Source organism: Rhamphochromis sp. 'chilingali' (assembly GCF_963969265.1).
Source record: "Rhamphochromis sp. 'chilingali' genome assembly, chromosome: 10".
NCBI lineage: Eukaryota > Metazoa > Chordata > Actinopteri > Cichliformes > Cichlidae > Rhamphochromis > Rhamphochromis sp. 'chilingali'.
In genome coordinates this window covers 7,306,186-7,333,394 of record NC_137937.1, presented here as the reverse complement: position 1 = coordinate 7,333,394, position 27,209 = coordinate 7,306,186, and the positions used below count along the sequence as shown (strand labels likewise).

The 27,209-nt window shown below is 42.8% G+C and overlaps 1 protein-coding gene across 1 annotated transcript in view; it reads left to right on the top strand.

Moving 5' to 3' along the window:
* Window positions 1-997: 997 nt before the first annotated feature.
* gcn1 (GCN1 activator of EIF2AK4) overlaps window positions 998-27,209 on the top strand; it is a 29,403-nt gene continuing 3,191 nt past the window's right edge. Inside the window, exons 1-54 of the mRNA XM_080893617.1 lie at window positions 998-1,054; window positions 1,604-1,706; window positions 1,795-1,858; window positions 1,956-2,087; window positions 3,040-3,148; window positions 4,738-4,836; window positions 5,669-5,803; window positions 5,887-6,064; window positions 6,165-6,239; window positions 6,347-6,475; window positions 6,555-6,605; window positions 6,694-6,792; window positions 6,893-7,066; window positions 7,154-7,306; window positions 7,396-7,488; window positions 7,582-7,657; window positions 8,524-8,683; window positions 8,783-8,972; window positions 9,076-9,200; window positions 9,547-9,725; window positions 9,821-9,914; window positions 10,000-10,113; window positions 10,208-10,406; window positions 10,494-10,646; window positions 11,477-11,658; window positions 13,380-13,460; window positions 13,628-13,771; window positions 14,195-14,319; window positions 14,577-14,766; window positions 14,858-14,928; window positions 15,106-15,271; window positions 15,364-15,558; window positions 15,653-15,899; window positions 16,016-16,137; window positions 16,233-16,347; window positions 16,579-16,758; window positions 19,293-19,513; window positions 19,628-19,696; window positions 19,862-20,000; window positions 20,086-20,282; window positions 20,452-20,594; window positions 20,687-20,804; window positions 20,905-21,120; window positions 21,237-21,401; window positions 21,599-21,760; window positions 21,856-21,948; window positions 22,040-22,183; window positions 22,881-23,150; window positions 23,298-23,411; window positions 23,925-24,155; window positions 24,252-24,445; window positions 25,907-26,021; window positions 26,329-26,425; window positions 26,746-26,894. Coding sequence (XP_080749743.1) covers window positions 1,037-1,054; window positions 1,604-1,706; window positions 1,795-1,858; window positions 1,956-2,087; window positions 3,040-3,148; window positions 4,738-4,836; window positions 5,669-5,803; window positions 5,887-6,064; window positions 6,165-6,239; window positions 6,347-6,475; window positions 6,555-6,605; window positions 6,694-6,792; window positions 6,893-7,066; window positions 7,154-7,306; window positions 7,396-7,488; window positions 7,582-7,657; window positions 8,524-8,683; window positions 8,783-8,972; window positions 9,076-9,200; window positions 9,547-9,725; window positions 9,821-9,914; window positions 10,000-10,113; window positions 10,208-10,406; window positions 10,494-10,646; window positions 11,477-11,658; window positions 13,380-13,460; window positions 13,628-13,771; window positions 14,195-14,319; window positions 14,577-14,766; window positions 14,858-14,928; window positions 15,106-15,271; window positions 15,364-15,558; window positions 15,653-15,899; window positions 16,016-16,137; window positions 16,233-16,347; window positions 16,579-16,758; window positions 19,293-19,513; window positions 19,628-19,696; window positions 19,862-20,000; window positions 20,086-20,282; window positions 20,452-20,594; window positions 20,687-20,804; window positions 20,905-21,120; window positions 21,237-21,401; window positions 21,599-21,760; window positions 21,856-21,948; window positions 22,040-22,183; window positions 22,881-23,150; window positions 23,298-23,411; window positions 23,925-24,155; window positions 24,252-24,445; window positions 25,907-26,021; window positions 26,329-26,425; window positions 26,746-26,894 — 7,557 coding nt within the window. The 5' untranslated portion in view covers window positions 998-1,036. The remainder of the gene's footprint in view (window positions 1,055-1,603; window positions 1,707-1,794; window positions 1,859-1,955; window positions 2,088-3,039; window positions 3,149-4,737; window positions 4,837-5,668; window positions 5,804-5,886; window positions 6,065-6,164; window positions 6,240-6,346; window positions 6,476-6,554; window positions 6,606-6,693; window positions 6,793-6,892; window positions 7,067-7,153; window positions 7,307-7,395; window positions 7,489-7,581; window positions 7,658-8,523; window positions 8,684-8,782; window positions 8,973-9,075; window positions 9,201-9,546; window positions 9,726-9,820; window positions 9,915-9,999; window positions 10,114-10,207; window positions 10,407-10,493; window positions 10,647-11,476; window positions 11,659-13,379; window positions 13,461-13,627; window positions 13,772-14,194; window positions 14,320-14,576; window positions 14,767-14,857; window positions 14,929-15,105; window positions 15,272-15,363; window positions 15,559-15,652; window positions 15,900-16,015; window positions 16,138-16,232; window positions 16,348-16,578; window positions 16,759-19,292; window positions 19,514-19,627; window positions 19,697-19,861; window positions 20,001-20,085; window positions 20,283-20,451; window positions 20,595-20,686; window positions 20,805-20,904; window positions 21,121-21,236; window positions 21,402-21,598; window positions 21,761-21,855; window positions 21,949-22,039; window positions 22,184-22,880; window positions 23,151-23,297; window positions 23,412-23,924; window positions 24,156-24,251; window positions 24,446-25,906; window positions 26,022-26,328; window positions 26,426-26,745; window positions 26,895-27,209) is intronic.

The following is a 27,209-nucleotide window of genomic DNA, read 5'->3' as shown; positions in this document are numbered from 1 at the left end:
TAAAATCATGTGAGAAAATGTTAAAGCTAAAAAATGAACAGCTTTTATAATCTGACATAGTCTTTGTGAAATTTACCAAATGCAAATGTTAAACAATTTTCTAATCCCCCCTGTCGCGGGATTTTGTAAATAAAGTCTGAAACACTGAAAAGGCTGTGTTCAAGCTATTTATTACTGCGCGCAGGAGAGCCAGCACACACATCAAACATTACAGTTCACAGTCATGCCAGCTTTGCCTACACACAACTGTTCTTCTCCTTCTGAGCAAAAGAGTTAGCAGATAACATAGCGAAACATCGTTAAGCAAAGCTAAGCAGTTTTCACAAAGTCACAAAGGTTTTACAAAATCATACAGTGAAGTTCTAACCGCCTAAATCTACATGTGAGGTTAAACTAGAATTTTTCTGCAACACTCCAAGACACAGGAGAGAACAAAACTGTGAGGGGACATGACGATGACAATGATTTACAATGGATAAAGCTGCTGCAGCAACACACATCATTGTTATTGCTGCTCTTTCAAGACTTTGTTGCTGTTATTACTGCTCTTTCTTATGTTGGGAAAAAGATTTGAACCCAACACCATTTACTTACTCACACCACAGGTTAAAAATAAAATAAATGTGGTTTACACACTGTTCAATAGCAGACACAAATTTCCTTCGCGATTGCGTCAGGAGAACTACGCCAAATCAGTCAAGGAGCTATCTGCTGTGGCGACAAGGGAACAGCTGAAAGTGGCATCTTATCTTACATGGAACTGTGTGTTTGATATTATAAAGAAAACAGGACTGAGTGCGGTTTAAGTTGTGGTGCGTGTGGGTTTATGGGGTTGCATTCATAGTACCTCGTGCATAAAAGTTTGCAATTACAAAATTAGGTGTTACAGATTACTATTGTGTTTTCTTTATGATTTTTCTTGTTACTAGATTGGAACTTGAACTTTCCCAGTTCTCAAGAATGCAGCAGAAGCATACGTAGCCGCCGTGACCCGGAAGTGGCGCTAACAAGTCCTTCCTGCATCAAGACCGGCAAGATGGCGGCGGACACGCAGGTTTGTGTGGCAGGATTTTATTAACTACTTTTACTATAGCTTTCAGGTGAGGCAGAAACAAAAATGGTGGTGTCTTGGGGGTCCATTTATTTGAACATCTCGACGGGTTTCGGTGTTCGCCACCAGACTCGAGCGGCCCTCTACAGCAGCTAACTAGCAAGCCGTTAGCTTTGTGCTACGTCGCATCAAGTGTGACTGGATGAGGCTGAGCTGTTGCAGCTGACGAGAGCAGAGGAGCGAGTCGGTACTCAGCAGAGGACCGCCTCAAACTTTTGTTTTCATCGTCTCCGACCAAGTTCATAGCCTTCTGACATGAACGTTCAAGTATGAGGGACAAACATTTTAACAGAGCCGAGCTGACAATTAAGTTCAGCAGTCATTTAAGACACCATCCAATAAAAAACACACCCAAGTATTCTTATCAAGCCCATTCTCTGATGTGTTACTGAACCCCCCTCCTCTGCCTCACATGACCACAAGCTGCACATTTTTAGCTCTTACACAAGACTGCTGTCATGTTTTCCTTTCTCATTGTGAGTGTTGCTTCAGGTTTCAGACACGCTGAAGAAATTTGCTGTGAAAGTGAATACAGCCAGCGTGAAGGAGCGTAAGGAGATATTCGGAGACCTGAAACGGTGTATAAAGGGCAAAGGTGAGAGCTTATGTCTTCTTTTTTTTTAATCTCTCCACTTTTCGGTCTTCAGTAAACAATAACAAGCTGTAAAATGCTTTTGTTTTAGAGTTACCAGAGCCCGCCATTAAAGGACTATGCAAGCTCTTCTGCCTCACCCCACACAGATATCGGTGGGTTTCTGACATCATCTGTAACAGTGAAGGTGAATCTTTACACTCAGTTGTTGTCAGGGGTTTCAACACTTTCTATCCTGTGTGCGCTCTTCAGGGATGCTACATCACGCAGAGAGCTGCTCTCTGTTATTGGCCAGCTGGCTGAAAGTAAGCCTGACATCCTGGTAACCAGCCTGCTCCACTGCCTGCTCAACAGTGGAGTCATCAGCAAAACCGGAGAGCCCAGGTAATGACCCAAACTTCAGGGTGCATCTAGTTGGCTTTAAACATTGCAGATGTTCACTGGTAATAAATTCCTGCTTTTACAGACTTACAGAAGAGAAGAGTCATAAACATCTTTAATCTTTCTGTGTTTGCCTGGCACAGTAAACATAATTTATATAACTTAGTGTAGCGGCTTTAATTAAAATAATGTGGGTGCATTGCTTTATGGCATAGTAAATAGTGTTTATTCGCTTTCTCGTTGCACACACTACTCCACAATCCTCTTGACATGGCAAGAGGGTTTGAGTGTTTTCTAAGTGTATGAAAAGTAAAAACTGAATATTTAGATTCTTTGCTTGGGTGAAGCCATTGACAGCATCGATGCCCTAAAGTTGCCTTGGATCATAAAAGCTTGGATTTTTTTTTTCTAAACCTTTGAGAAGGCATCAGCACACAGCAGGGCAGCAGTCCAGAGCTTTATGAAGACACTGCTTTCTTTTCACATTCTTGAGTTTCTAAAATGTGAGATCTGGGGCGCTCTGGAAGAAAAGTTTTCACTGTATTTTTCTGCATCCGTCCTTCCATCTGTGTGATCCTGTCACAGAACAACAGTCCTGCAGCATGTTGCTGCCATGACCATGTTTGACTGTAGGTATTCTGTAATGTCTTATCCATCTGGGAATTACTGCCACCTCACAGCAAGAAGGTAATGGGTTCCAGTGTGCTTACTGGGGGTCCTGAAATAACAACTTCTCCACCTCTTGCCCTACGACAATTGGGATAGCCTCCTTCAACATTACCATAAAAACTTACGTTTTACGTGCTGTTATTTTTTTTGTTTTCCAAAGTTCTCACATCTCCATTCAAATTTGGAAAACTTGAAGTGTTCTTCCATTTTTTTTGGATGCACTGTGGAAAAATGTCATTTTTCTGTTTACATATTGTTCTGGTTGATTTCTTTGTTGTATTTGCAGTAAAGCCACAGGCTCCGCCGCCTTCGTTGGCCTGTCTTGGACCTGCCTTTTAGTGTCCAGTGTGTTCTCTGCCTCAGAGAAAAGAGAAGGACCAACCTGGAAGAAAATGGTCAGTGAAAATGCTTTTTCTTTTTTTTTTTCTTTTCTCTTTGTGACAAATAGCATTATTTAAACATTTTATCAACAGGATTTGCTCGCATGAGACCAGGGCCATATACCAGGAAGCATGGTCAACAAACTGAGTTTAAAAATAAAGTCTGACATCAGCAGCTCTTAGTTTCTCTTTCTGAAACAGCTGATCAGAGCAAGTTTAATTTTAAGATTGTTCCCCTTAGTTAAGCGCATAATTACGTAAAGAAAGCCATCATCAATGGAGCCCCAATGCCACAATTCACCATGGTAACGGATAAATATAAAAGTTGAGGGTAAAGAGCAGAGGAACACATCAGTGTGGACCGATATCTATCTTCAAAAATTGGAGGAGGAAAAGAGTTTTAATCAGCTTGCACCATGATGGCCTCTGACATCATCACAGACTGTATAAAAGTTTGATGTAAAATTTATGTCTGTGGTCGTCATTTACCCAACTTGAACTTTTTATGAGGTCAAGATGGAGTCCTAGTTTGACATTTAATATTTATATTCTAATTATTGTGCTCTTACCTGACAGGAGCAAATTTAGATGACAGAATCTGTTTTATTAGTAAAAGCAAACGTTCTGATCCGGACTGAATCCATTTAGCATCCGTCCTGCTCTCCAAGTGGACTCTGACATGGATACGGTTTTCTGATCTGTTACAGAGTCTTTTACCTGTCCTGGTTCTGGGTCGACTCACTGGGAGTGATTTAGGTGCTCTTCACTTGAAAATATGTTAAAGTTGAGACTCTAAATTTCAGGCTCTTTGAAGCCATTTAATGGCTGAATCTCAATCTGTGAACAAATTTCAACTTTTTGAGATTTTTAAACCTCAGACTGTCTGCAGCTGCATTTAAAACGTCCATTTAAAATACATTTTGTTCAGTTTGTAGAGTCTTAAAATCATTTAATTTAATTTCAGCCTCATCTTCATTGAAATAATCACATGTCCGAGATCCACCTGTAACGGACATTTTTCCACCAGAGTGATGACAACACAACAAATGACTGTTTAAAGCTTCATATACAGAGATGTTTTATTTAAACTGTGAATGCTGCAATAAGATACAATAATTGTTTGCAGTGCAGGGACAGCTGACAGGAATAGCTGTGTTATTGTCCACAGAGTCAGAAACATGGAAACTGAAATTTTATTCTGAGCTGATGATAAATCTGTGCTGCAGTCGCTGTCTCCATCCTTTTAGAAAGCACTCGTTTTAATACAAAAATCAAGCAAACTTACATCTACCTGGGACTTCAGTGTTTGTAAAAACATGAAGGGCTGCAGGTGAATCCACTTCAATGTGCGCTTTTAAACTTTATGAATGAGGAAATGAATCTGAGTGTCAGTCAGCTGGTTCAGGTGCACCAGGAGGGGAGGAAGAAAACCTGAATGCGAGCTGGCTGAGTCCACAGAGTCTGTTAGCTCGCTTTCTAGAACAGAAAACCAAATCTCAAGGTTAACAAACTCAGAGTTGTTCACTAAACCTGCTTCCTGTAATAGAGCACAGGTTTTACTTGGATGTTGGTCTCACCCCTGGGTGTTTTGGCTTCTCTTTCAGGTGGAGGTTCAGAGTCTTCTTGTGGCTGAGGTTGTGGGTGGAGCCAAGGCCACCGCTAAGAAGTCAAGCCTCAAGAATCTCAGTCACTTGTGGAAGGGAGTGAGTTAGAACACATTCTTGGATCTGACCTGCTTTTTTCACATCTCACTTTCATTCACTTCACCTAAAGGTGCAGTTTATTAAATTCACAAGCACCAGATCATGTCAGCTGTCACAGAGAGCACTCAATAAACAGTTTGTTATGGCTTTAATTATGCATGCAAAGCTGATTTCATTAGCTCAGCATGCACAAACAGAAATTGCCCTTTGCTTACGTGGGTTCATTTCAACATAACTTAGCGTGCGTGTGCACACACAGTGAGGCTACAGTGAAGGTGATAAATTGTAGTTAAAAACCCAGACTTTACTAACACATAAAAATGGCCAATTTGAATATCATATTCCAGATGATTGTGTACTGCTGAAGTGTTTTCATATGATGTAGCTGCACGTTATAGAAAGCTGGTCATTTCTTACTACCATGATAAATGATATGTAAACTATCTCACTATTTGATTTAATGTCAAATTTCAAAAAAGTAACTGTAGTTCAATAATCGAGATGGACCAAATGTGAAATTCTGGGCTGATACAGATGTTTAAAACAACAGTTTTGCTAACAGTAAAGCTGATACTCAGTTTTTGGTTGTTTTTTTTGTTATTTCCCATTTTTTTTCCCACTGAAACAAAGACAGTGTGTTTATAAAAATAAGTCACTTCTTTTTCTTTTAGGTTTTTTTCTTCCATGTTTTAATATTTAGTTACCACTGAACATGACATTGATATAAATATGGTGTAGAACAGGCTGCAGAAACTTCAACTGCTTTTAGCTTTAGCCATCTAGCCATTTGATGATTCACACAGGTTTTCTAACAGTCACTTCTCTTTACCAGAACCCAGGGATGGTCAATCAGTACATCAGCACCCTGTTGACTCTGGAGCAGAGCCCCACGACTCTGGCTTTGCTGGGGGTGTGTTTTGACTTCTGCTCTGCTCAAAAGGACAACGCTACTATAGAGAAACACAGGGTGAGTTTAAATTTATTTTCCATTTTTAGCAGTTCTTTCTGATATCTCTTTGTACCCTGATGTTCTTTGTGTGCTTCTTTCAGAGCGCGCTGCTGGACCTGTACGTGAAATCGGTCCTCATGAGCAAGACGAAACCACAGCAGCACATTCTGGACAAAAGTACTTCATTACTGCGTCACGTGTCTCACCCTGAGTTTAAGGAGACGCTGCTCCCTACCCTGCAGAAGACGATGCTCCGCAGCCCGGAGAACGCCATGCAGAGTGAGCTGCCTTTAGCTTTTGGTCATAGTGTTTAATCCTCACCTGTCTGAAGCTCATGCAGCAAATGAGGAAAAAAAAAAACTCTTTGATGTCATTGCAGCCGTTTCCTGTCTGCTGTCTGCTGTAACGCTCGACCTCAGTCAGTATGCCATGGATATCGGAAAGGCACTCGCAAGTAAGGCTTCGGCTGGTGCTCTTTATTTCTTGAGCAACATGATTTTAAACCACACACTCAGCCTGTGCGATGCTATGCTTTAGGTATCATTGTGCTTTGTGTTGCAGGTCAGCTGAAAGCTAATAATGCCCAGCTGATGGAGGGAGCAGTCCAGGCCGTGCAGAACTTGGCCCAGCAGTGCAGCGACCCCACAGCTGTGCAGGATGTCGTCACACATCTCTTCAAAATCCTCGGAGGTGAACTAACTATTTCCCAAATAATGAAGATTTTTATGTTTGGGTTTGTTGAGCTGAAGCAGTATTGTTGTGGTTGCAGGTTCTGAAGGAAAGCTCACAGTTGTTGCCCAAAAGATGAGTGTGTTGTCAGGTATGCAGGCTTTCAAACACTTTGTATTTATGAGCTTGGCTGTTTAACATGAGAAAAGAAAGGCAAGCATTTGCTCTAAATGTTGCAGGCATTGCCAGCTGCAGCCATCATACCGTGTCAGGAGCCTCCAACCAGACTCTGAGCTCTGCAGTCACTGTGATGTTCATCCCCTATTTACAGCAGGAAGGTAACGCTCATCTTCCTCACCTTCCTCTCTTGGTCCTGTGTGTCTGTGAGCTCAAAATCCAGGGTTACTCTAAACTTGTTGTTCTCCTTCTTTTGTTTAGTCCATGAGGGCACGTTGGTGCACGCAGTGTCTGTGCTCTCCCAGTGGAGCAACCGCCTCACGGTGGAAGTTCCCGTCGCTCTGCTGGATTGGTTCAAGAAGGCGTTCACCCTGAAGACCTCCACCTCTCTGGTTCGGCATGCCTACCTTCAAGCCATGCTGGGGGCCTTCAAAGGTCAGTGAGACGCAAGGAGACATTATGCTGCATCACACGTGTGCAGCTGGCTTAAAGGAAGTCAAACCTTATTTGTCTGTTGTCCAGGTGACACTCTGGCCCAAGCCTCAGACCTCATACCGTTGCTGCTCCAGACAATTGAGAAAGCTGCAGCGCAGAACTCCCAGCATGCTCTGCTTGCAGAGGGCGTGGCGGCGTCTGTTCTCTTGAGTCGATTGGCTCTGCTGGAGACACAAACAGGTGAGGCTTTTGTTCCAGCTGTGGCTTTTTGTCACTTATAGAGCCTCTAAGAGAATATGAAGTGACAGAGGCTGTTTTTGTCCCTGCAGAGACCAAATTCACCAGCTTTTGGAATCTGATCTTGGATGAGAAGAAGCCGTTATTCACTACAGAGAAGTTCCTCTCCCAGTGCAGTGAAGAAAGTAAGAGCATTTTAAAAATACTGTTATGTAGTTTTACGTTGCTTATGAGCGATTTAAAAAATGTCTCATTTCTGTTTTGCACTCTGTCTCTAGCTCTGCTCACAGTGCTACAGCTCTGTGAACGGCTGTTTTTAGATCATGCCCACAGACTGAACAGCAGCAAAGCACAGTGAGTCTAACCTCAGTGTTCATTCACACCAGAAACACTTAGATATCAAAATACTGTCCTCACACATCGTGTGCCCTTTTTGATATTTCTAACAAGGTGAAGGTGAACTTAGAGCCTTTCTAATGTCTCTTCTTTATGGCTGATACAGATTGATAGATTGAATAAAAGCTTTAAAGGATTTTGATGATAGCACTTATTGACAGCATACCAGTATCTGCTGTCAGTGCCTACATCAGCTGACTGATATCAGCCCAGTTATAGCCAGAAACATATGTTAATTTTAACCTGAGATGGTACTTTTTTTTTTTAGTGGGCAGTGAAATAGGGTTTAAAATGTAGTGCACAACAAGGACCTTACACAACTTGCTTATGCTATTTTACATATTCCCATGGTATTAATACTGTTGGGGCAGTGCTTTTACTGTATGAAGGAGCCTAAATGCAAGAAATTGTTGTGTGAAAAAGTCTTCACATGCGATGCTTGATCCCTGTAGTTTGTTTTTCTTGCTGTTATTTATTCCCCTTAGGCTAGTAACAAATCTTAATAAGAAAAAAAACTGTTTTAAATCTTTTCATCATACCATGTTTTAACATTTAAGCAGTAAAAAAGTGGAAACAACAGAAAAACATCAGTCTGTCATTTAGATACAGGTCTGGAAGGCAATATTGGCCCATGGCAGTGTTTGGTTGGAATACAGATACAACCCCAATTCCAAAAGAGTTGTTGAAGTAAACAGGAAAAAACCCAAACTTGCTGACTTGCTGAAATTAAAAGTCACCTAGTGTTGTTTTTATGCAGGAAGCACGCAGTCTGCCTTTTATCCCGTTTTGCTTTAATGACATTTGCCCTTTTGTGCGCTCTGTAGGATGTATCATCAGGCCACGGTTGCGGCTCTGTTGTCTCGAAGCTGGCGTGTGAGGAAGAGAGCACAGCAGACAATCAGGAAGCTTCTCTCCTCTTTGGGAGGATCCAGTCTTGCTCATGGCCTTCTTGGGGAACTGCGGGTGGTCATCAACAAACACAAAGTACAGAATCACTTATCATTTCCAGCCGCTGCAGGGCTGGATGCTAACTCTTTCTACTCACTTTATTTTTATCTTACTGACAATACTGTAAACTTTCAGGTTTTACCCCAGGACAGCGTGGTGTCAGAGTCCGGAGAGCTGACTGAGCTGGGTCGCAGCTATGTGCCCCCTCGCATCCTGTTGGACGCACTGTGTGTTGTTTGCTCCTCTGCCAGCCAGTGGGGCGATCCTGCTGAAGCAGAGAGTTTGGCTATGGAGACCCTGATAGTTTCTCATCATCCATCTATAGGTACATGGTTTTCACAGTTTGATAACCCCGAGGTTTGTTGCTATAGTGCTTTGGTGGTGGTAGCAGCATCTGAAATGTCTCACTCCACGTTTATCTTTTTCAGTGGAAGCTCGCCGTGGCCTCTGGCCTGTTCTCCTCTCCTCCATGAACTTGAAAGCTGAAGAGTTCATAGAAAACAACCTGGAGGCTATTCTCCCACAGCTGCTCAAAGTCGATGCCGACAACCAGGTTTGACAATCGTACAGCTTCATTTCTTGTATTCCACATTTGTTTATACAGATTCATGTAGAAAATGGTGAAAAAACAGAATGAAACAGCTTCATGTAGCATCTAGATCCAGGAAAGGAGACGTGTTCAGATGATGATAACAAACATGCACCTCTTTACATTTGCTCTCCAGCTAAAAAGCAGCATTTCTTTTTTTATTTCATCTTAAATTGAAGAACAGTTTTTCTTACTGTTCACTAAACTCGTACACTTGCAGACTTTCTGTTTGTATCTTAAGTGATGAATAAGGTCTTGGATTATTTAGTGATTTTATGTATTTATTTTTATTTTCTTCCTTTCTCCTCAGGCGGTCAGAAATGCAGTGGGCTCCCTTTCACGCCTCTCCCCAAACAAGCTGTTGCCACGGGTGATCAGTCACATCACTAAAGGGCTTTCCAAACCGGCACTGCTTCAGGTCACCAGGGAGGAGTACGCCATCATGTTGACACCCGAGGGAGAACTGTATGACAAGAGTATCATCCAGAGGTAAATGCGCAGTTTCACTCACCTGCAGCTGAACTCAGAGCTCCGTCTGTGGGACATTTATTCACTCCTGTCTCCCCTCTGTTAACCTGCTGCAGTGCCCAGAAGGAAAACACTAAGAAAGTAAACATGAAGCGAGAGAACAAGGCGTACTCATACAAGGAACAGATCATTGAACTGGAGTTACAGGAGGTAGATTAATTATTGTTTTTTATTTTTTAAGGACCTTAATGTTTGAAACTATTTGAATGTGTTAATTTCCTTTTTGATGTGACAGGAGCTCAAGAAGAAGAAAGGTATCAAAGAGGAGATCCAGCTAACTACCAAACAGAAGGAAATGATGCAAATCCAGCTGGAAAAAGAGTCTGCTACTCGCAAAAGACTCCAAGAGGTAAGGAGCTCTAAAGTCTGTCCAGTAAATCAGGTCATTAAAACAGATTGCCCCCCAGTGTGACATTTTAAAATTCCCTGTTTGCTGTTTGCAGCTGGATGGAGAGCTGCAGAGTGTGGTGGGTCTCCTGGAAGCCACTCTGATAGAGAGACCTGCTCAGATCACCAGGGAGCTCCCTGCTGTCCTCCAGGTCCTAATGCCCCTGCTGCATTCCCCCCTGGCTGCTCCAAGCATCCAGCAGGTCTTCTTGGATATTGGAGTGTGCCTCATGCCCAAGAGCCTTCAACATCTGGGTACAAAGTCTGTCTTGGTGTAGTTTTAAAACACTGTTTCTGGCATCTCAGTTTAAAATCACTTTTGTTTTTCTTTCCCCCATCCAGCTGTCCTTGTGGGTCATGTGACTTTACGGTTACTGAAGCCTGAGTGTGATCTGGATAAGGCCTGGGAACAAGAGGACCTGGCTACAGCTGCTCACCGCACCGTGATGCTGCTGCACAACCACACCGTCCCACAGAGAGAGGGCAAGACTGCCGGTGAGTACATGTGGTTCACAAAATGAAATGAATGTGAGTCAATAAATCTGAAAGGCTTGAACCAACACCACACTGATGATTAAAAACATTAAAAGATGAGAATAAAATCTAAAGAACACAAACTAAAGCGCTGCTCACTGTGACCACAGTATAACTGCTGAATGTGATGAATATTAAACTGGTTTCAGTTTCATATTTTTTCCCCCAAAAGATGAAAATAATTCAGATGAAAGCTCAAATAAAGGAGACAGGTTTATAATAGACATTTCTGTGCAGAAAATACAAACCTAAAGTATGTAAAAGATACCTTATGGGTCTGAAAACCTGAATTCTTTCAAACGTCCAGCAGAGGGCGCCTGCTCTAGTTTAAAAACAAAAAAGTCCCAGTCTTTAAAGGTCTAAGATGAGCTGATCTCTGTAAATACTTTACTGATGAGTTTGTGCCGTTTAACGGTAATTTTAATCCTTCGTGAAAACAGTGAAGCTCATTTAGGTTTGGTCAGTACTCTTGATTATCAACAGACATCAATGACCCAAAAAATATATTCAGGCCTTGTAGTGAACCTGGCTATTAAGTATAAATTACCCTAATAGCATACATGTGTAAATCATTTTAAATTATAAGGTACTAAAAATAATTATCCGGGCACATAAAGCAGGCACATGAGATTCCGAGGAACATAAAAATGATAGAAAGCAAACTGTTAAAAAACCCAGAATTAAGCGTTACCTTGGCGTGTGTGTTGGGCGGTGTCAAGCAAGCGTCGTTCAGGAGAGGGATGACCTTCTCTTCCTTTCCTTTCAATATGTATTTTTTATTTTTTCCTCAGATGCAGCGCCTCTATCTGCTCCTGCCTTTTCCTTCTGCTTCCCTCTCCTCAACGCTACACTCAGGGAGTCTTCAGACAGCACCGAGGAGACTGAGAACACCATGATGAGAGCACTGCAGGTCATCAATGAACACTCTCAGCTTCGGGCTGACACCAACAGTGATGACGTTGCCATAGATGAGGTACAGACGAATGGCTTTATTCCATTTTCTGTGTGGTGGCTGTTATCTGCACAGAGCGAGTTCTAAACAAGTTGGGAGTCTGTGTGAAGTGTAAATAAAAAGAGAATGCAATCATATGCAGAAACCCATATTTTATTCATATAGTGCACATAAAACATATCAAACATTTAAGAGGAGAAAATATTCAACTTCAAGGAAGATATTGGCTCATTTTGGTATTTAATGGCAGCAACTCGTGTCGTGAAAGTTGGCACAGGGTAGAGTTCCCTGTTCTTTTAACAACAGTCTGTAAACATCTGGGGACTGAGGAAACCAGGTGCTGGACGTTTGGGAGATGAATGTTGTCTCACTCTCGCCTGACAAAGGATTCTAGCTACTTAACAGTCGCCATACTTCTTTGTGGTGTTTCATGTTACATGACGCACTGAAATGTTTTCAGTTGGTGAAAGGTCTGAACTGCACGCAGGTCGATGAACTCTTCTAATATGAAGTCATGCTGTTGTAATAGATGCAGGATGAGATTTAGCAGCATCTTGTTGGCCTTTCCTGAAATAGATCCTGTCTGCATGGGAGCACACGATGCTCCAAAATCTGGATATGCCTTTCAGCATTGTGCCTGGTTCCAGATGTACAGTCTGACATTTCTATAAACACCAATGCACCCCTATACAATCAGGATGTTGGCTTCAAGGCTGATGGCTAGCCGGATGATCCCTCTCCTCTTTAATCCAGAGGACGCAGCGCCACTGTTTTCCAAAGAGAATTTCCGATTTAATTCATCTGACCACAGAACAGTTTTCCACTTTACCTCAGTCCATGTTAAATGAGTTTATGCCCAGAGAAAGATGGCAGCATTTCTAGATCAGGTTCACATAGAGCTTCTTTACATGATTGAGCTTTAACCTGCTTTTGTGAATGGCACAGTGAACTGTGTTCATAGAGAACAGTTTCTGAAGTGCTCCTGAGTCACGACAGAATCGTGTCTGCTTTTTAATTCAGTGCAGCCCGAAGGCCCAGAGATCATGTGGTATCCAGTATTGATTTTTCCGCCTTGTTCCTGTTTCAAGTTAACCTGATTAGCTGTCAAACGTTCTTCTAGCCCAGTTTTTTTAGTACCACTTTTTAATTTAGTTTGTTTTTTTCCTGTCCCAACATATTTGGTCATGTGTTGCCACCATCAATTTCAGAGTAAGCTGAAATGTATTTTGAGAAATGATAAAGTTTCAGTTTAAGATGTTTTCTAAGTTTATGAGATTTGTAAATCTTTGTTTTTTGTTTTGTTTTTTTGTTTTTAAATTACGCTTTACATACCGTCCCCCTTTTTTCTTGGCCTGGATCTGTTTATTTTATTTTACAATACAATTTAAAATCATTTGTTTATTCTGTGTAAAAGCGACATAGGTTTATTCTTTGAGTTAGGGCCTTTGTTGTTTGCATGATTCATATATCAGTGTTAAGTAACTTAACAACATATCTACCCTTGACCTTCCTTTGAAAATGCTCAGCTACAAGCGCTGGACTGAAAGTGAAAAAACAGCCAGTGTCCAAAGAAAGGCCTTCAGAAAGTCTGGAGAATTATTGCCCAAGAGCACTTTAGAAATGACAAAGTCTGGCTCTTTGCAGTGTAAATAAAATGAAGAGTGGCTCTAGACTTGCACGATATAGAGTACATTTCCAAACACTGCATAGTATCATTTCTTTGTGTTGTTTTCTTGTCATAGAACGGCCCAGAGCTGCTTCCACGTGTCAGCATGTTGTTGTTACTGACCAGAGTCATTTCCACCGCAGCACCGAGGCTCCAGGTAAATGCCAGAGTTTAGAGTTTGTGTATCCAAACATTTGGACCCTTTCTAATGCTTCAGTGGGACATCAAGTCATTTTGAATGTTACCTTTTAGGTCTTGTTTTACTCTGCTCCAGAATTATTGCGTAGCTCCACAATGTGACACTTTGCACACTTTGTGTTTCAGGTGTTGGCGTCTCAGTGCCTGACGGCTCTGTGTGCCAGTGCTGGAGGAGAAGAGGGCTGCACTGTAGCAGAGCAGCCAGAGATCGATGTCTTACTCAACGCCCTGCTTTCACCCTGCTTCTCAGTCCGTGACGCCGCCCTCAGGGTGAGCCTGGGATCACTTCATTTTGATATTTGCTGAAGTGTCTCTGTGTCTCTCTGTCTTGCATTTCACTGGCCGTGGTTTTTAGAAGTGTTTCCATTACAGAACAGTTCAGAGCCTTTGTCCCTGACTGCCACAGATTTCTCTGAATTAACTTAGTCTTTTAATAAATTAATGAAGTTAATTTAATTGTTCAGCTGTATTCCTGAAAGCCTTGGCCTCTCTGGGTTGCTCTTTTTTACACACTCATGTAATTAACCTGGTTTTAAGAGATTCCGCCAGATGTTTTTCAGTCTTTCAGTGCCTCGTCCTAACTTTTTTGAAGCATTTTAGCAAATTAAAATGTGAAACAAACATATGTTTTTCAAGAAAATCAACATTTTAAGTTTCAACGTTTGATTAACGGTTCGTCCTGTTTGTTTTCAGGGGCTGTTGGAGATGGAGTTTGCCTTGCCTACAGACAGCACAGATGCCAGCGGGATGAGTTTGCTGCGCAGGCTTTGGGTTGCCAGATTCGATGTTGAGGAGGAAGGTCAAGCCTTGGCTGAAAAGTATGTAACACCTGTTCCTAACTTCCTGCAAACAGTCACTGACTGAAAATGTTTGACTTTTGTTCTTCAGCCTGTTTGTTCGTTCATGTTTCATTCAGTCCCATGTTGCATGTCTGCAATAACATTGTTTGAAAATTTACATTTTAACCATTCTGGTTTTTATATTCGAGTCAAAACATGATGAAAATGTTTGATTTGTGCTGTGGAGAAACAATGTTGTAAATTGGCCAGTTCCCCTGTTTGTTCCTCCTGCTCAGGCTCTGGGAGTCTCTGGGTCTGGAGTTGGTCCCTGAGATCTGCTCACTGCTGATCGGGGACGTCACTCACCACGAGGAAGCCATCCGCTCTGCAGCAGCTGACGCTCTGTCGAGTGCCGTGTCCCAGTACAGAGACCAGTCTGCCACGGTGCTCTGCCAGCTCACTGAGCTCTACCATCAAAAACTTTATGTAAGAACATGTCCCACCCATAGATTTTTATTGCTGTAACAATGTAAGTTTGTTTTGATCGGTTCTTTCTTCTCTTTTTTTCCTTCTAAAGAGACCACCACCTGTGCTGGATGCACTGGGCAGAGTCATCTCTGAAGCCCCACCTGACCAGTGGGAGGCCAGGTAATTAAATCTGGGTCTGATGGAATTTAAGGAAAGAAAAAAAGCTCTGAGTGCCACACAGTTCTGTATTACCCAAATGTAAATGATGGGAAAACATCAGGACTTAAGAAGTGTTCCTAAAGACTGTGGTTGAATGCAGTGTTGTTCTTGTGCGCTGATTATATTTTTTATTCCCAGGTGTGGCATTGCTCTGGCTCTGAACAAGCTCTCTCAGTACCTGGATGAATCTCAGGTCACCCCTCTCTTCCTTTTCTTCGTTCCCGATGCTCTGAACGATCGCCACACTGATGTGCGGCGCTGCATGCTGGACGCCGCCCTTTCAGCGCTCAACACACACGGCAAGGTAACGCTCAGTTCTATTTTTCTAGACGTTGTTTTCAGACAGCTATGATTTCTGTATTCCTCGGCATCTCATGCGCCTTCCTTATGTGTCAGGATAACGTGAGCTCCCTGCTGCCAGTGTTTGAGGAGTTCTTGAAGAACGCCCCGCAGGATGCCAGCTACGACTCTGTGCGTCAGAGCGTGGTTATTCTCATGGGCTCCTTGGCCAAACATTTGGACAAAAACGACCCCAAAGTCAAACCCATTGTGGCCAAGCTTATTACCGCACTCTCTACACCATCACAGCAGGTAAAGGCCTACTTTGGCTCCTTTTCTACCCACTCAACCTGTACTACTCCGATTTTCACAACGTCATCTTGTGTGGTATGTCGTCCTTCACCAGGTCCAGGAGTCTGTTGCCAGCTGTTTGCCTCCTTTGGTCCCCGCCATCAAAGAGGATGCTGCAGGGATTGTTAAAAACCTGCTTCAGCTGCTGCTTGAGAGCGACAAATACGCAGAGAGGAAGGGTGCAGCGTACGGGCTAGCTGGACTGGTCAAAGGACTCGGGATCCTGGCGCTTAAACAGCAGGACATCATGACCACACTTACTGAGGCCATCCAGGATAAGAAAAACTTCAGACGCAGGGAAGGTCAGCAAGAATTCATGAGTCATTGAACTGTCTGGTTTTGATTCATCCTCTTTATACCAGATGCCACCATTATTAGCACAGCTCAGAGTATCCGGTTTATTTTTGGTTTGTTGCAGGGGCGCTGTTTGCCTTTGAGATGCTGTGTAACATGTTGGGAAAACTGTTTGAGCCCTACGTGGTCCATGTGCTGCCACACCTCCTGCTCTGTTTTGGAGACGGGAACCAGTATGTTAGAGAGGTGAGCAGGCAGGTCGTGTTGTTGTCTAAATATTAGTTGTTGGAGACTTTTCCTCAAGTGGGACATTTTACCACCCCTCCTGCTTGTCCTCCCAGGCTGCAGATGACTGTGCCAAGGCTGTGATGAGGAACCTGAGTGCCCATGGGGTGAAGCTGGTCCTGCCCTCCCTGCTGGTGGCCCTGGAGGAGGAGTCTTGGAGGACGAAAGCAGGTAAAGCGCATCTTCAGTCAAAGGGTGTCACAGCAGGTCTTGAATATAGTGATGTATTTAGAATGGGCTCTAGTTTTTTTTTAGCACACACACACATGTAACTAGAGAACAGTAGTTACACGTGTGGTTTTCAGCTGTTGTAACAGCACTGAAGAGTTCATAAATGGGTAATAATCAGTCTCAGTCAGATGACTACTCCAATCCCGTCGCTCACCCCTCTTGTTCCTGCAGGTTCTGTGGAGTTATTGGGTGCCATGGCTTACTGTGCACCCAAGCAGCTGTCCTCCTGCCTGCCCAGCATTGTGCCCAAGCTGACGGAGGTGCTGACTGACTCCCATGTGAAGGTGCAGAAGGCCGGCCAGCAGGCCCTCCGACAAATTGGCTCAGTCATCCGCAACCCAGAGATCCTGGGTAAGTGATTCAGTGTCTTGAGGCACAGCTGCCAATGCAGAAGGCTTGTTGCTCATAGGCAGTCATAAAATATGGACCCAAAGAGGATTAAGAAACAGAAAATCTGAATATTTCCTTTGTCTTCATTCAGAAGCTACTGTTTCAGGTAGTGTCGATGAAGAGCAAATAAAATGAAAGCTATACTCTGCTGCAATGAGTTTAATCCTTTTTTAACACAGGAATGCATTCCTAAATTTGAATGCACTTTTTAGAGTGGAAATATTGCACTTTCCCTTATTTTGTCATGTATACTTTCCAACAGTGAATGCTAAGCTTTAACCTGCTCAAAGTTTCAAATGAGGTCAGTGTACAGCTAATCTCCGTGAGCCAAAACTTCAGCCCAAAGCATGAAAAGCTCAGCTTCAGGCAGTCCTTTTGAACTCTTTGCGTGATAATAATGAGAACAGATATCCTTAATCTCAGAGCACTGAAGCCCACCCACCTGTTAAAATCTGCAGTTTGCAAGTAGAAAAAAATCATCTGAGGGGCTGCACCAAATACAGTCTAACAATAAAAACAGAATGTAAATAACCATAATTGGCTCACTCTAAAATATTTAGCCAAAAAGGTTTGTTTTGTTCTGAGTGACTGGAACAAATCATCTCAACAATGTCTAGTACATCTAGTACAACACCTTATGATATGACGAGTTGCATATTAATTTAATTCAGTTTTATTTATACAGCGCCACATCACAACAACAGTCGCCTCAAGGTGCTTTATTTTGTAAGGTAGACCCTACAATAATACATACAGAGAAAAATCCAACAATCATACAACCTTAAGCATGCAGTTATTCACCCCTTACTTAAGATGCCCGGCTCAGATATTTCAGTAATGTCAAACTTTAGACCCATCTCTAAACTTCCTTTTCTGAGTAAGATCTTGGAAAAGGTTGTTCATACTCAGCTGATGGATTATCTAAACAACTCTCAAATGTTTTTCAGTCCGGCTTTAAGCAGTTTCATAGCACAGAGACAGCTCTCATAAAGGTTATGAACGATATTCTGGTAGCGACGGGCTGTGGTAAACATGTGGTGCTTATACTACTAGATATTACTGCTGCATTTGACACAGTGGATCACGACCTGCTGATCTCTCGATTACAGCTTTATGTGGGCATTTCTGGCTTTGCACTCCTGTGGATAAAATCATACCTGTCAAACAGGAGCTTCTGTGTTAAGTTGGGCTCGTCATTGTCCTCTGTGGCCCCTCTGCCATGGGGTGTACCACAGGGATCTATTCTTGGGCCATTACTGTTTACATTGTATCTCCTGCCGCTGGGTGCAATCTTTCGTAAACACAAAGTTTCATTTCATCTATATGCTGATGACTGCCAGCTTTATTTTCCTTTCAGTCATTCTGATAGCTCCCCAATTAGACTCCTGCTTGATTGCCTTAGTGATGTTAAGTCATAGATGGCTCAAAACTTTTTAAATTTTAATGAACGTAAAACGGAAGCAATTCTGTTTGGCCCGAATCGTTCCTCTGATATCCCTGATGTTGACCTTGCTGCTCTGACCCCTCACCTGAAGAGCTCGATTACCAATCTTGGGTAAAAATCGACTCTGCACTTACCTTTGATGGCCACGTGAATGGGGTGGTGAAATCGTCATTCTATCAACTCAGGCGTCTGTCGAAGGTTAAACCTTTTCTTTCAAGGCGTGACTTGGAGACTGTTATCCACGCTTTTATAACCTCACGCTTGGATTATTGCAACTCCCTTTTAATAGGGGTTGGACTGGGCACTCTGACATACCTGCAACTAGTACAGAATGCTGCGGCACGGTTTTTATCTGGTAAAAGGAAATTTGAGCACATTACTCCGGTTCTGGCCTCCCTGCACTGGCTTCCAATTGAATTTAGGATTCATTTTAAGGTTCTTTTATTGGTTTTTAAATCTTTAAATGGTCTGGCACCTGCATATTTGTCTGATTTGCTGAAGCCCTATGTCCCCACTCGTTCGCTCCGGTCAGCTGAGCAGCTGTTGCTCTCAGTCCCCAAATCACGGCTGAAACTGAGAGGAGACCGAGCGTTCTCTATCGTGGCTCCTAAGCTTTGGAATAATCTTCCTCTTCACATTAGGCGATCGACATCAGTGCTGGTTTTTAAATCCAGATTGAAAACGCATTTTTATTCACTGGCTTTTGACTCAGTGGTTGACTGACTTTAATTTACTTATATTTTATTGTTTTTGCTATGTTTATTATTTTATCGTATTTATTATTATTATTATGGAATCTATTATATTTCTATTGTTCAGCACTTTGGTCAGCCTTGTGTGTTTTTAAAGTGCTATATAAATAAACGATGATGATGATACGACCCCGTATGAGCAAGCACTTTGGCGACAGTGGGAAGGAAAAAATCCATGTAAACAGGAAGAAACCCCCTGCAGAACCAGGATTAGGGAGGGCGACCATCTGTAATCTACTGGTATTATACCAGTGGTAGGTACAGTAATGCTAACAGCTAAGTTTGTTTTTCTCTTCCAGCTATCACCCCCATCCTATTGGATGCTCTCACCGACCCGTCCAGGAAAACCCAGACGTGCCTGCAGACGCTGCTGGACACCAAGTTTGTGCACTTCATCGACGCCCCCTCTCTCGCCCTCATCATGCCCATCGTCCAGAGAGCCTTCCAGGATCGCTCCACTGACACTCGCAAGATGGCTGCTCAGATCATTGGAAACATGTACTCGCTCACTGACCAGAAGGTACACGGGGATAAGCGAAATATCAGAGTAGTCCATTCAGTAAAACTAGTGTTTTCCAAAGCTTTTTCTTAATGATTTGTTTGCTTTGTTTTTGTTTTCTTCTGCTCCTTACAGGATCTGTCACCATACCTACCCAGTGTTATTCCTGGACTGAAGGCCTCCTTGTTGGACCCGGTGCCTGAGGTGTGTTTAGTATTCTTAAATAATCCTGTATGTATGTAGCTGACGATGAAGCAGCAGTTCACTCCGTGTTGTTTTTTTTTTTGTTTGTTTTTTTTAACTTCATTTTATCTCCTCTCATTTCTTCCTTTCATCTTTTATCATGTTTCCTTCTCTTTCCCCCTTCAGGTTCGTACAGTATCAGCTAAAGCCCTGGGTGCCATGGTTAAGGGGATGGGTGAGTCCTGCTTTGACGACCTGCTGCCGTGGCTCATGGAGACGCTGGCCTCTGAGCAGAGCTCTGTGGACCGCTCAGGAGCTGCACAAGGTGGGTTCTTCTCTACTCTGTCCTCGTGTTTCTGATTTGTGCTCAAAGCCAAGAGCTCAGTGGTTTGTGTGACGGTCTTTTTCAGGTCTGGCTGAGGTCATGGCTGGACTGGGAGTAGAGAAGCTGGACAAGCTAATGCCAGACGTAGTGCAAACTGCCAGCAAGGTGGACATTGCTTCCCACGTCAGAGATGGCTACATCATGATGTTCATCTACCTGCCGCTCACTTTTGGAGATAAATTTACTCCCTATGTTGGTCCCATCATCCCTTGCATTCTCAAGGTACTGGTTACTAAGAGCTACTTACTGCTAAGAGTAAAACATTTTAAAATCACAATGAATAATAATATAAAAATGTTTCTTTTTTTGTATAGCTATTTTCAGTTTTTCACTGTGTATCGTGTTCACGTACATGTTTCACTGCAGCCTCATGCTCTCTCTCGTCCACCAGGCGCTGGCCGATGAGAACGAGTACGTGCGAGACACGGCACTGCGAGCCGGCCAGAGAATCATCAGCATGTACGCTGAGACCGCCATCGCACTGCTGCTTCCCGAGCTGGAACAAGGACTGTTTGATGACCTGTGGAGAATCAGGTCAGATAAATGCACGGTAACATGTTGGCAGTTCAATAAATGTCACTCATAGAGCTACTGACCTGCTGACTCGTGCCCTTGTTGGTTTATAGATTCAGCTCTGTGCAGCTGCTTGGCGACCTGCTGTTCCATATCTCTGGAGTAACCGGAAAGATGACCACAGAGACGGCGTCAGAGGACGACAACTTTGGAACTGCTGCATCCAATAAAGTATGAATATGTATATATTTTTTTTTCTCAGCAGTTCATTTTCTATTAACTGATATTGGTTGAATTTTGTTTGCTGATCTTTGACCTTTACCCCTCTCAGGCTATCATTAGTGCTCTGGGAGCTGAGCGTCGTAACCGCGTCCTCTCAGGCCTCTACATGGGCCGTTCAGACACCCAGCTCGTGGTTCGACAAGCTTCTCTCCACGTGTGGAAGATCGTGGTGTCCAACACCCCCAGAACTTTGAGAGAAATCCTCCCAACCCTCTTCACACTCTTGCTGGGCTTCCTGGCTTCTACGTGTCCTGACAAAAGAACAGTAATGCTTGTTTTTCTTTAACTCTTTTCATGATCTCTGGTGTTTCTGTTTGGCTCTTGACGTGAAAGTAGTCATACAGAGCTTTTTGTTAACGTCATTTGTCTGCACGGTTTTAGATCGCTGCTCGGACGCTGGGTGATCTGGTGAGGAAACTTGGAGAGAAGATTCTCCCGGAGATCATTCCCATCCTGGAGGAGGGCCTGCGCTCTGACAAGAGCGATGAGAGGCAAGGTGTCTGCATCGGCCTCAGTGAAATCATGAAGTCCACCAGTAAAGACGCTGTGAGTCACACTGCTGTTGTAACACACATTTTTTCCGCACGTTTGTAATTATTATAGCTCGTGGGATTGAATTAGAACTTTTACAATGATTTTATTTATTAAAAATGGTTCTGAATCAAGCAGTGGGGCCTGTTTTAGCTTAAGCTGAAAATTCTAGTAAACTTAAAACCTTAAATCTGTTGACACTTGTGTTGCAGGTGCTTGTTTTCTCTGAGTCACTCGTCCCTACAGTGAGGAAGGCTCTGTGTGACCCTCTGGAGGAGGTCCGAGAGGCTGCAGCCAAAACCTTTGAGCAGCTCCATGCAACCATCGGTCACCAGGCGCTGGATGACATCCTGCCTACCCTGCTCAAACAGCTGGTGAGGGAGTGAGGGGGAAAATGTAATATGAAATCTGTAGGATTTAAGAAGCTTTGCAGTCTAGTCTATATCTCATACCGAACATGTTTTTGCAGGATGATGAGGAAACGGCTGAGTTTGCTTTGGATGGCCTGAAGCAAGTCATGGCAGTAAAGAGTCGTTCTGTGCTGCCTTACTTGGTTCCAAAGGTAAAGCATCACACGTGATTTCCTTTTTAAGGCCTTTATGTCATTTTTATGTTGTGTGACTATAATCCAGTGTTCTCTGTGCTTCTGCTAGCTGACTGCTCCTCCTGTAAACACCCGAGTACTGGCCTTCCTGTCTGCTGTGGCTGGAGATGCTCTGACACGTCATCTAGGAGTCATCCTCCCTGCCCTGCTCTCTTCCCTCAAAGGAAAACTGGGAACAGAGGACGAAGCACAGGTACAACCAGCAATCTCCAAATATAAAGCTTCCCTACTGATTCTGTTGTGTTTGAGGATTTTGTTAACGTCCTTTAGTCAGATTTTTCTTATTTGCTTGTTTGTTTTTTAATACCATACCACTCCTGTATATGTTAACTTTGTAGTATTCTGAGACAATACTCCAGCACTACTGCTGTTGCCCAGTTCTGCTCAGTAGCTTCTTCTATTTTAAATCAACTGGAGAATTAAAATCCTTCTTATCTGCTAAACAGGCCATATGTCCTACTTTGATTTCCTCTTATTGTCATTCAAAATGCAGCTGCAGACGTACCAGAACACCATGTCTCCCCTCTAGGCTCAGATTATTTTTTTCCCCTTTTTAAAGCACAGCTTTGACCATCACCAGGTTAAATCAGTTACTATCCAGTCTGTGGTCTCCCTGTCTTTTAAAACCTTCTTAATTTATTTCAAAACATTTTGTACACAAAGGTATTGGCAGTGATTTAGAAAGAGCTGCAGTTTTGTGGTGTAAATATTTACAACGCATTTAAACCCTAAAATACTTTTCAGATCTATGCGAGAAGTGAGCTCCATTAAAATGTCATGGTGTTGCTTCTATTAACTCTGACTTTTTAGTGGTTATTTTACTGTGAACACTGCATATTTTAAACTGCCTTTCTGAATGATATGACTGGATGTTGTTACCTTTGCACCAGGAATTGTGCAGCTGTCAGACGGTGATCCTTTCTGTGGAGGATGAAGTGGGCCAGCGGATCATCATAGAAGACCTGCTGGAGGCCACACGGGGCACCGATCCTGGCCTCAGACAGGCTGCCGTCACCATCCTCAATGCCTACTTTGCTCGCACTCGACTGGACTACAGTGCCCACACACGCACGCTGCTGTCAGGCGTCATCCGCCTTCTTAACGATTCCAACCCAGAGGTTTTGTCTCAGAGTTGGGACACCATCAACTCCATCACCAAGGTGTGTTCCTATAAAAATTTCTTTCCATTTGCATGAGCTTTCATAGTCTAGTACAAAATATGTTAGTAAATAAAACAGTGGACCTTTTGATTGTTTTTAAATCAAAGGTGAAATGCAAACTCACTGTGGCTTTGATGTGTTCTTTAGAAACTGGATGCAAGCAGCCAGCTGGCTCTAATCGACGATCTGCATCGAGACATTAGATCAGTAGCCGGAGACGTGAAGGGTCAGCACCTTCCTGGTTTCTGTCTGCCCAAGAAGGTAAGAGGGCAGCGCCTGACACAATAAACACTATTGCTACATTATTACAGCATGGTGATGTCATTCTACAGCAGCTCATTCATCCTATTGAGTTCTTGTTCTGTCAAGTGAGCAGAGCTTTGAGTGGGCACATTTGTGACATGAACTGTGTCCACATAATTAGAAACTCATTAATAGTGATCATTCACGTGGAGGTCTTTCTATTGATTTGCTCAATAAGAGCGGGCACTGCAATGGGCCAAGTGTGTTTTAACCTGGCTTACACACTTTCAGTAACAATCTGATTTTAATGTTGTTTAGTTCTTCAAAAAAGCAAAGTACCACATGTCCACTGGATCCAGCTTTCAAAAGTGTTTATATCATTGTGTATGTATATTACCTGTGGATTCTTGACTGTTCAGGGAACAAAAAAGCAATTTCAATATGCCACCAATTAAACATTAATTGGGAAATGTTGGTTTCTTTCAGCTCTGTTCAGTTAATATTTTTATTTTTATCTCGATGCTTACATAGGGTGTGACCTGTATCCTGCCAGTCCTGAGAGAAGGTGTCCTCACTGGCACCCCTGAACAGAAAGAAGAGGCGGCTAAAGCATTAGGAGGGGTCATCAAACTGACGTCTCCCGAGGCTCTGCGGCCGTCTGTAGTCAACATCACTGGACCTCTTATTCGTATCTTAGGAGACCGCTTTGCCTGGACTGTGAAGACTGCTCTATTAGAGACTCTCACCCTGCTGCTGGCAAAGGTCTGGTGGAAGACAAAATGGCCAACCGTACCTCTCCAAAGCTGGTCAAAGTTTCTGTCAGAAGGCTCTAACCTTTGCACTGCGTTCCTCCTCCAGGTGGGCATAGCCCTGAAGCCCTTCCTGCCTCAGCTCCAGACCACCTTCCTGAAAGCCCTGCAGGATTCAAGCCGTGCTGTAAGACTGAGGGCAGCAGAGGCTCTGGGTCAGCTGGTTTCCATCCACGCCAAGGTCGATCCACTCTTCACTGAGCAACTCTCTGCAATTCGCAATGCCGAGGACTCTGGAGTCAGGTTTGTGTGCAGTCTGGTATTGTTCAGTACAGAATCAGCAACAATAAACATCCCCAACAGAATTTTCAAAATGTGTGAGCCTGTGATGTTAATATTTTAAATCATTTTATCTCCACAAATAGAGAAGTTGAAATGTATCATCTGATTAAAGATGCTGCTTTGTCTTAATGTTACAAGCACAGACTGGGAGCCATTAGTCTGAAAATGTGTGTATGAAGCTTAGCCTGTATATTAAAGAGGGCAGTTCACTCCTCTATTTTGGAATAATCATTTAGACAATAGAATATGCTGAGAAAGCATTTACATGCTAATTACTGCCAAACACCAGAACCAAACCTTCAGGGCACAGAGCACAAACTTCAGGATGGACTGAATCACCCAGAAAGTCATTTTATTTGTCACTTAATTTCAGCATGAAGACTCCCAAAGGCACCATGAGCACAAAAAATATGGAGAAGTCATAAATTGGGCACACCAGCTGCCAGTACAGCTCTTTATATTGGCACACGTGTCATTGAAAGAATGATTTTTTTATTTTTATTTTTTTTTAAACCTGGTGGAGCCTTGTTGTATCCTCAACATTAACTTCTTTAAAGTAGACACAACAGTGTTTGTGTTTTGTAACTTTTTTGCTCTAATAAGGAACATAAAGAGCATTTATTTAATTTATCGGTAGGCTTAAATTAGTGACCAGTATTAGCTATTTGCCACTCTACCGATCTCCTCACTGATAAAAATTAAATAGTAAAGAAGAGGCTGGAGAAACACTCTTCAGTTGTGTTGTGGGTGCTGACATTGCACAGTTTGTCCATCAGAGGGCACTCTGTAGCGTCACTTTTTGCAAGAAATGCGACAACAATCTGATCTGAACAGTGTCGAGCAGAGCGCAATTAATAAGTACACATATCAGATGTTAGGAAAATCTGCTTAAGAAGCATAAGCAGTAATAATATCAGCCAATGATTTAGAATTTGGGATCTTTTTCTTTTTTTCTTAAATCATCAAATATTGGTGTCGGTCCAAAAACAAATCCTTTATCGGCTGGCCTCTGCTGGCTTCAGTTTTCTAGTTGCTGCTTGGTTTGGAGTCAGTTTTAAAGTCTGAAACATTTCTCCCAAAATATTATTAACTAGAAGCTGATAGTGCAGCCTGACACCAGCTTAACTCTAAAAAGTGTACGATGGAAGGAGAGCCAGAGTACAGAAATGCAAATGTGTTTGGATTTATCTTTAAAAAAATAGTTCCTCATTACATCCTTTGTCCACCAGAAAGCACTGACAAATTTACTACAAATCTTCTATCATATTTCTGGGAAGTTGAGTTTTAGCATATAATTAGCAAAAACTGTAGTTTGTGCTGTGTGTTTATATCCAAAATACAATATCTGCTTACATGTTTTTACATGAAATAAAAAATATTTGCTTTTGTCTTTTAGTTTAATTCTCCTGTTTGTGTTCACAGGGAGACTATGCTCCAGGCCTTAAGGTTTGTCATCCAGGGGGCCGGATCAAAGGTGGACCCAGCCATCCGCAAAAACATCACCACCACATTGCTAGGCATGTTGGGACATGACGAGGTATGACGAGCAGCCCTCAAAGACTTCTTTTGAATGTGTTGCAACCCTTTTTTCCAACCCAGAACCTGCAGTAGCTACTGGATGCATAAAGTAATTAGCAGTGAAGTACGTGTATAAGCAGATTTCAGAGTTATTCACAAGTAGAGTTTCCTCTGTGATCTCAGTAGAAAAACGGAAGTCAGACAAAGAGGATGTGGTTTTCTAAAAAGGTGGTTTTAGTCTTCGTGTCAGTTTGAGAATAAATGACACACAACCTGTCTCTGTCTGGCTGTCTTATTGGTGTGTGTGTCTGTGTGTGCACTTGCAGGATGCAACTCGTATGGCCTCAGCCGGCTGTGTTGGTGAGCTGTGTGCCTTCCTGTCAGAGGAGGAGCTGAAGAGTGTGTTACTTCAGCATGTCTTAGGTTGGTATTTGTGTGCAAAGTTATTTTACACCTCTCTCAGGATCTCATTGTAAGTGTGTGTAGGGTTGCTTTGTCATTGTGACCATCATCAGATGTCCTTTTTCCTGCTCATTGTGAGTTATAGAGTGAAATAATTATAGCGCTAAGAAATTTGAAATTTAAAAAATCCTTTTATAAAAACATTTAATGTATGTTTGTCCAGTGTATCTGCATCAAAAAAAAGCTTCAGCTTGTTATTGTCTGCTGCTGTGTGCTGCATTATTTTGTGCGTTAGCCGAGCAGTGATGCCACGAGCTCATGAACGGTCTGCCTCTCTTTAGCCGACGTGTCTGGTGTGGACTGGATGGTGCGTCACGGTCGCAGCTTGGCCCTGGCCATCGCCGTCAAATCTGCTCCCGGGAAGCTGTGTGGGAACGAGTACTGTGACACTGTGACAGAGACCATCTTGGCCAATGCCACCGCTGATAGGGTGAGCAGAGAGTTTACTCATAGATACCCACAGGGAGATTGGAAAACAGTAGAAATAGTTGCCATTTTGGGAAGTGTGTTGTGATTTTGTTGTGGTAATGTCTCTTGGAAACATCAAGGTAACACAGTCACTTCTGAAAAACACCAGATCAAAAAATATATTTCAAACCACTGTTAATAAACCAATGTACTCTTTTACTATAAGGATTAAACAACTGAGATGTGACAGGCGGTAATGGAAAAATCACCGTAATGCCTCGCAGTAAGGTGTCACCAGTACAGCTTCCACTCTGATTCTCCAGGTTTGAACTCTGAA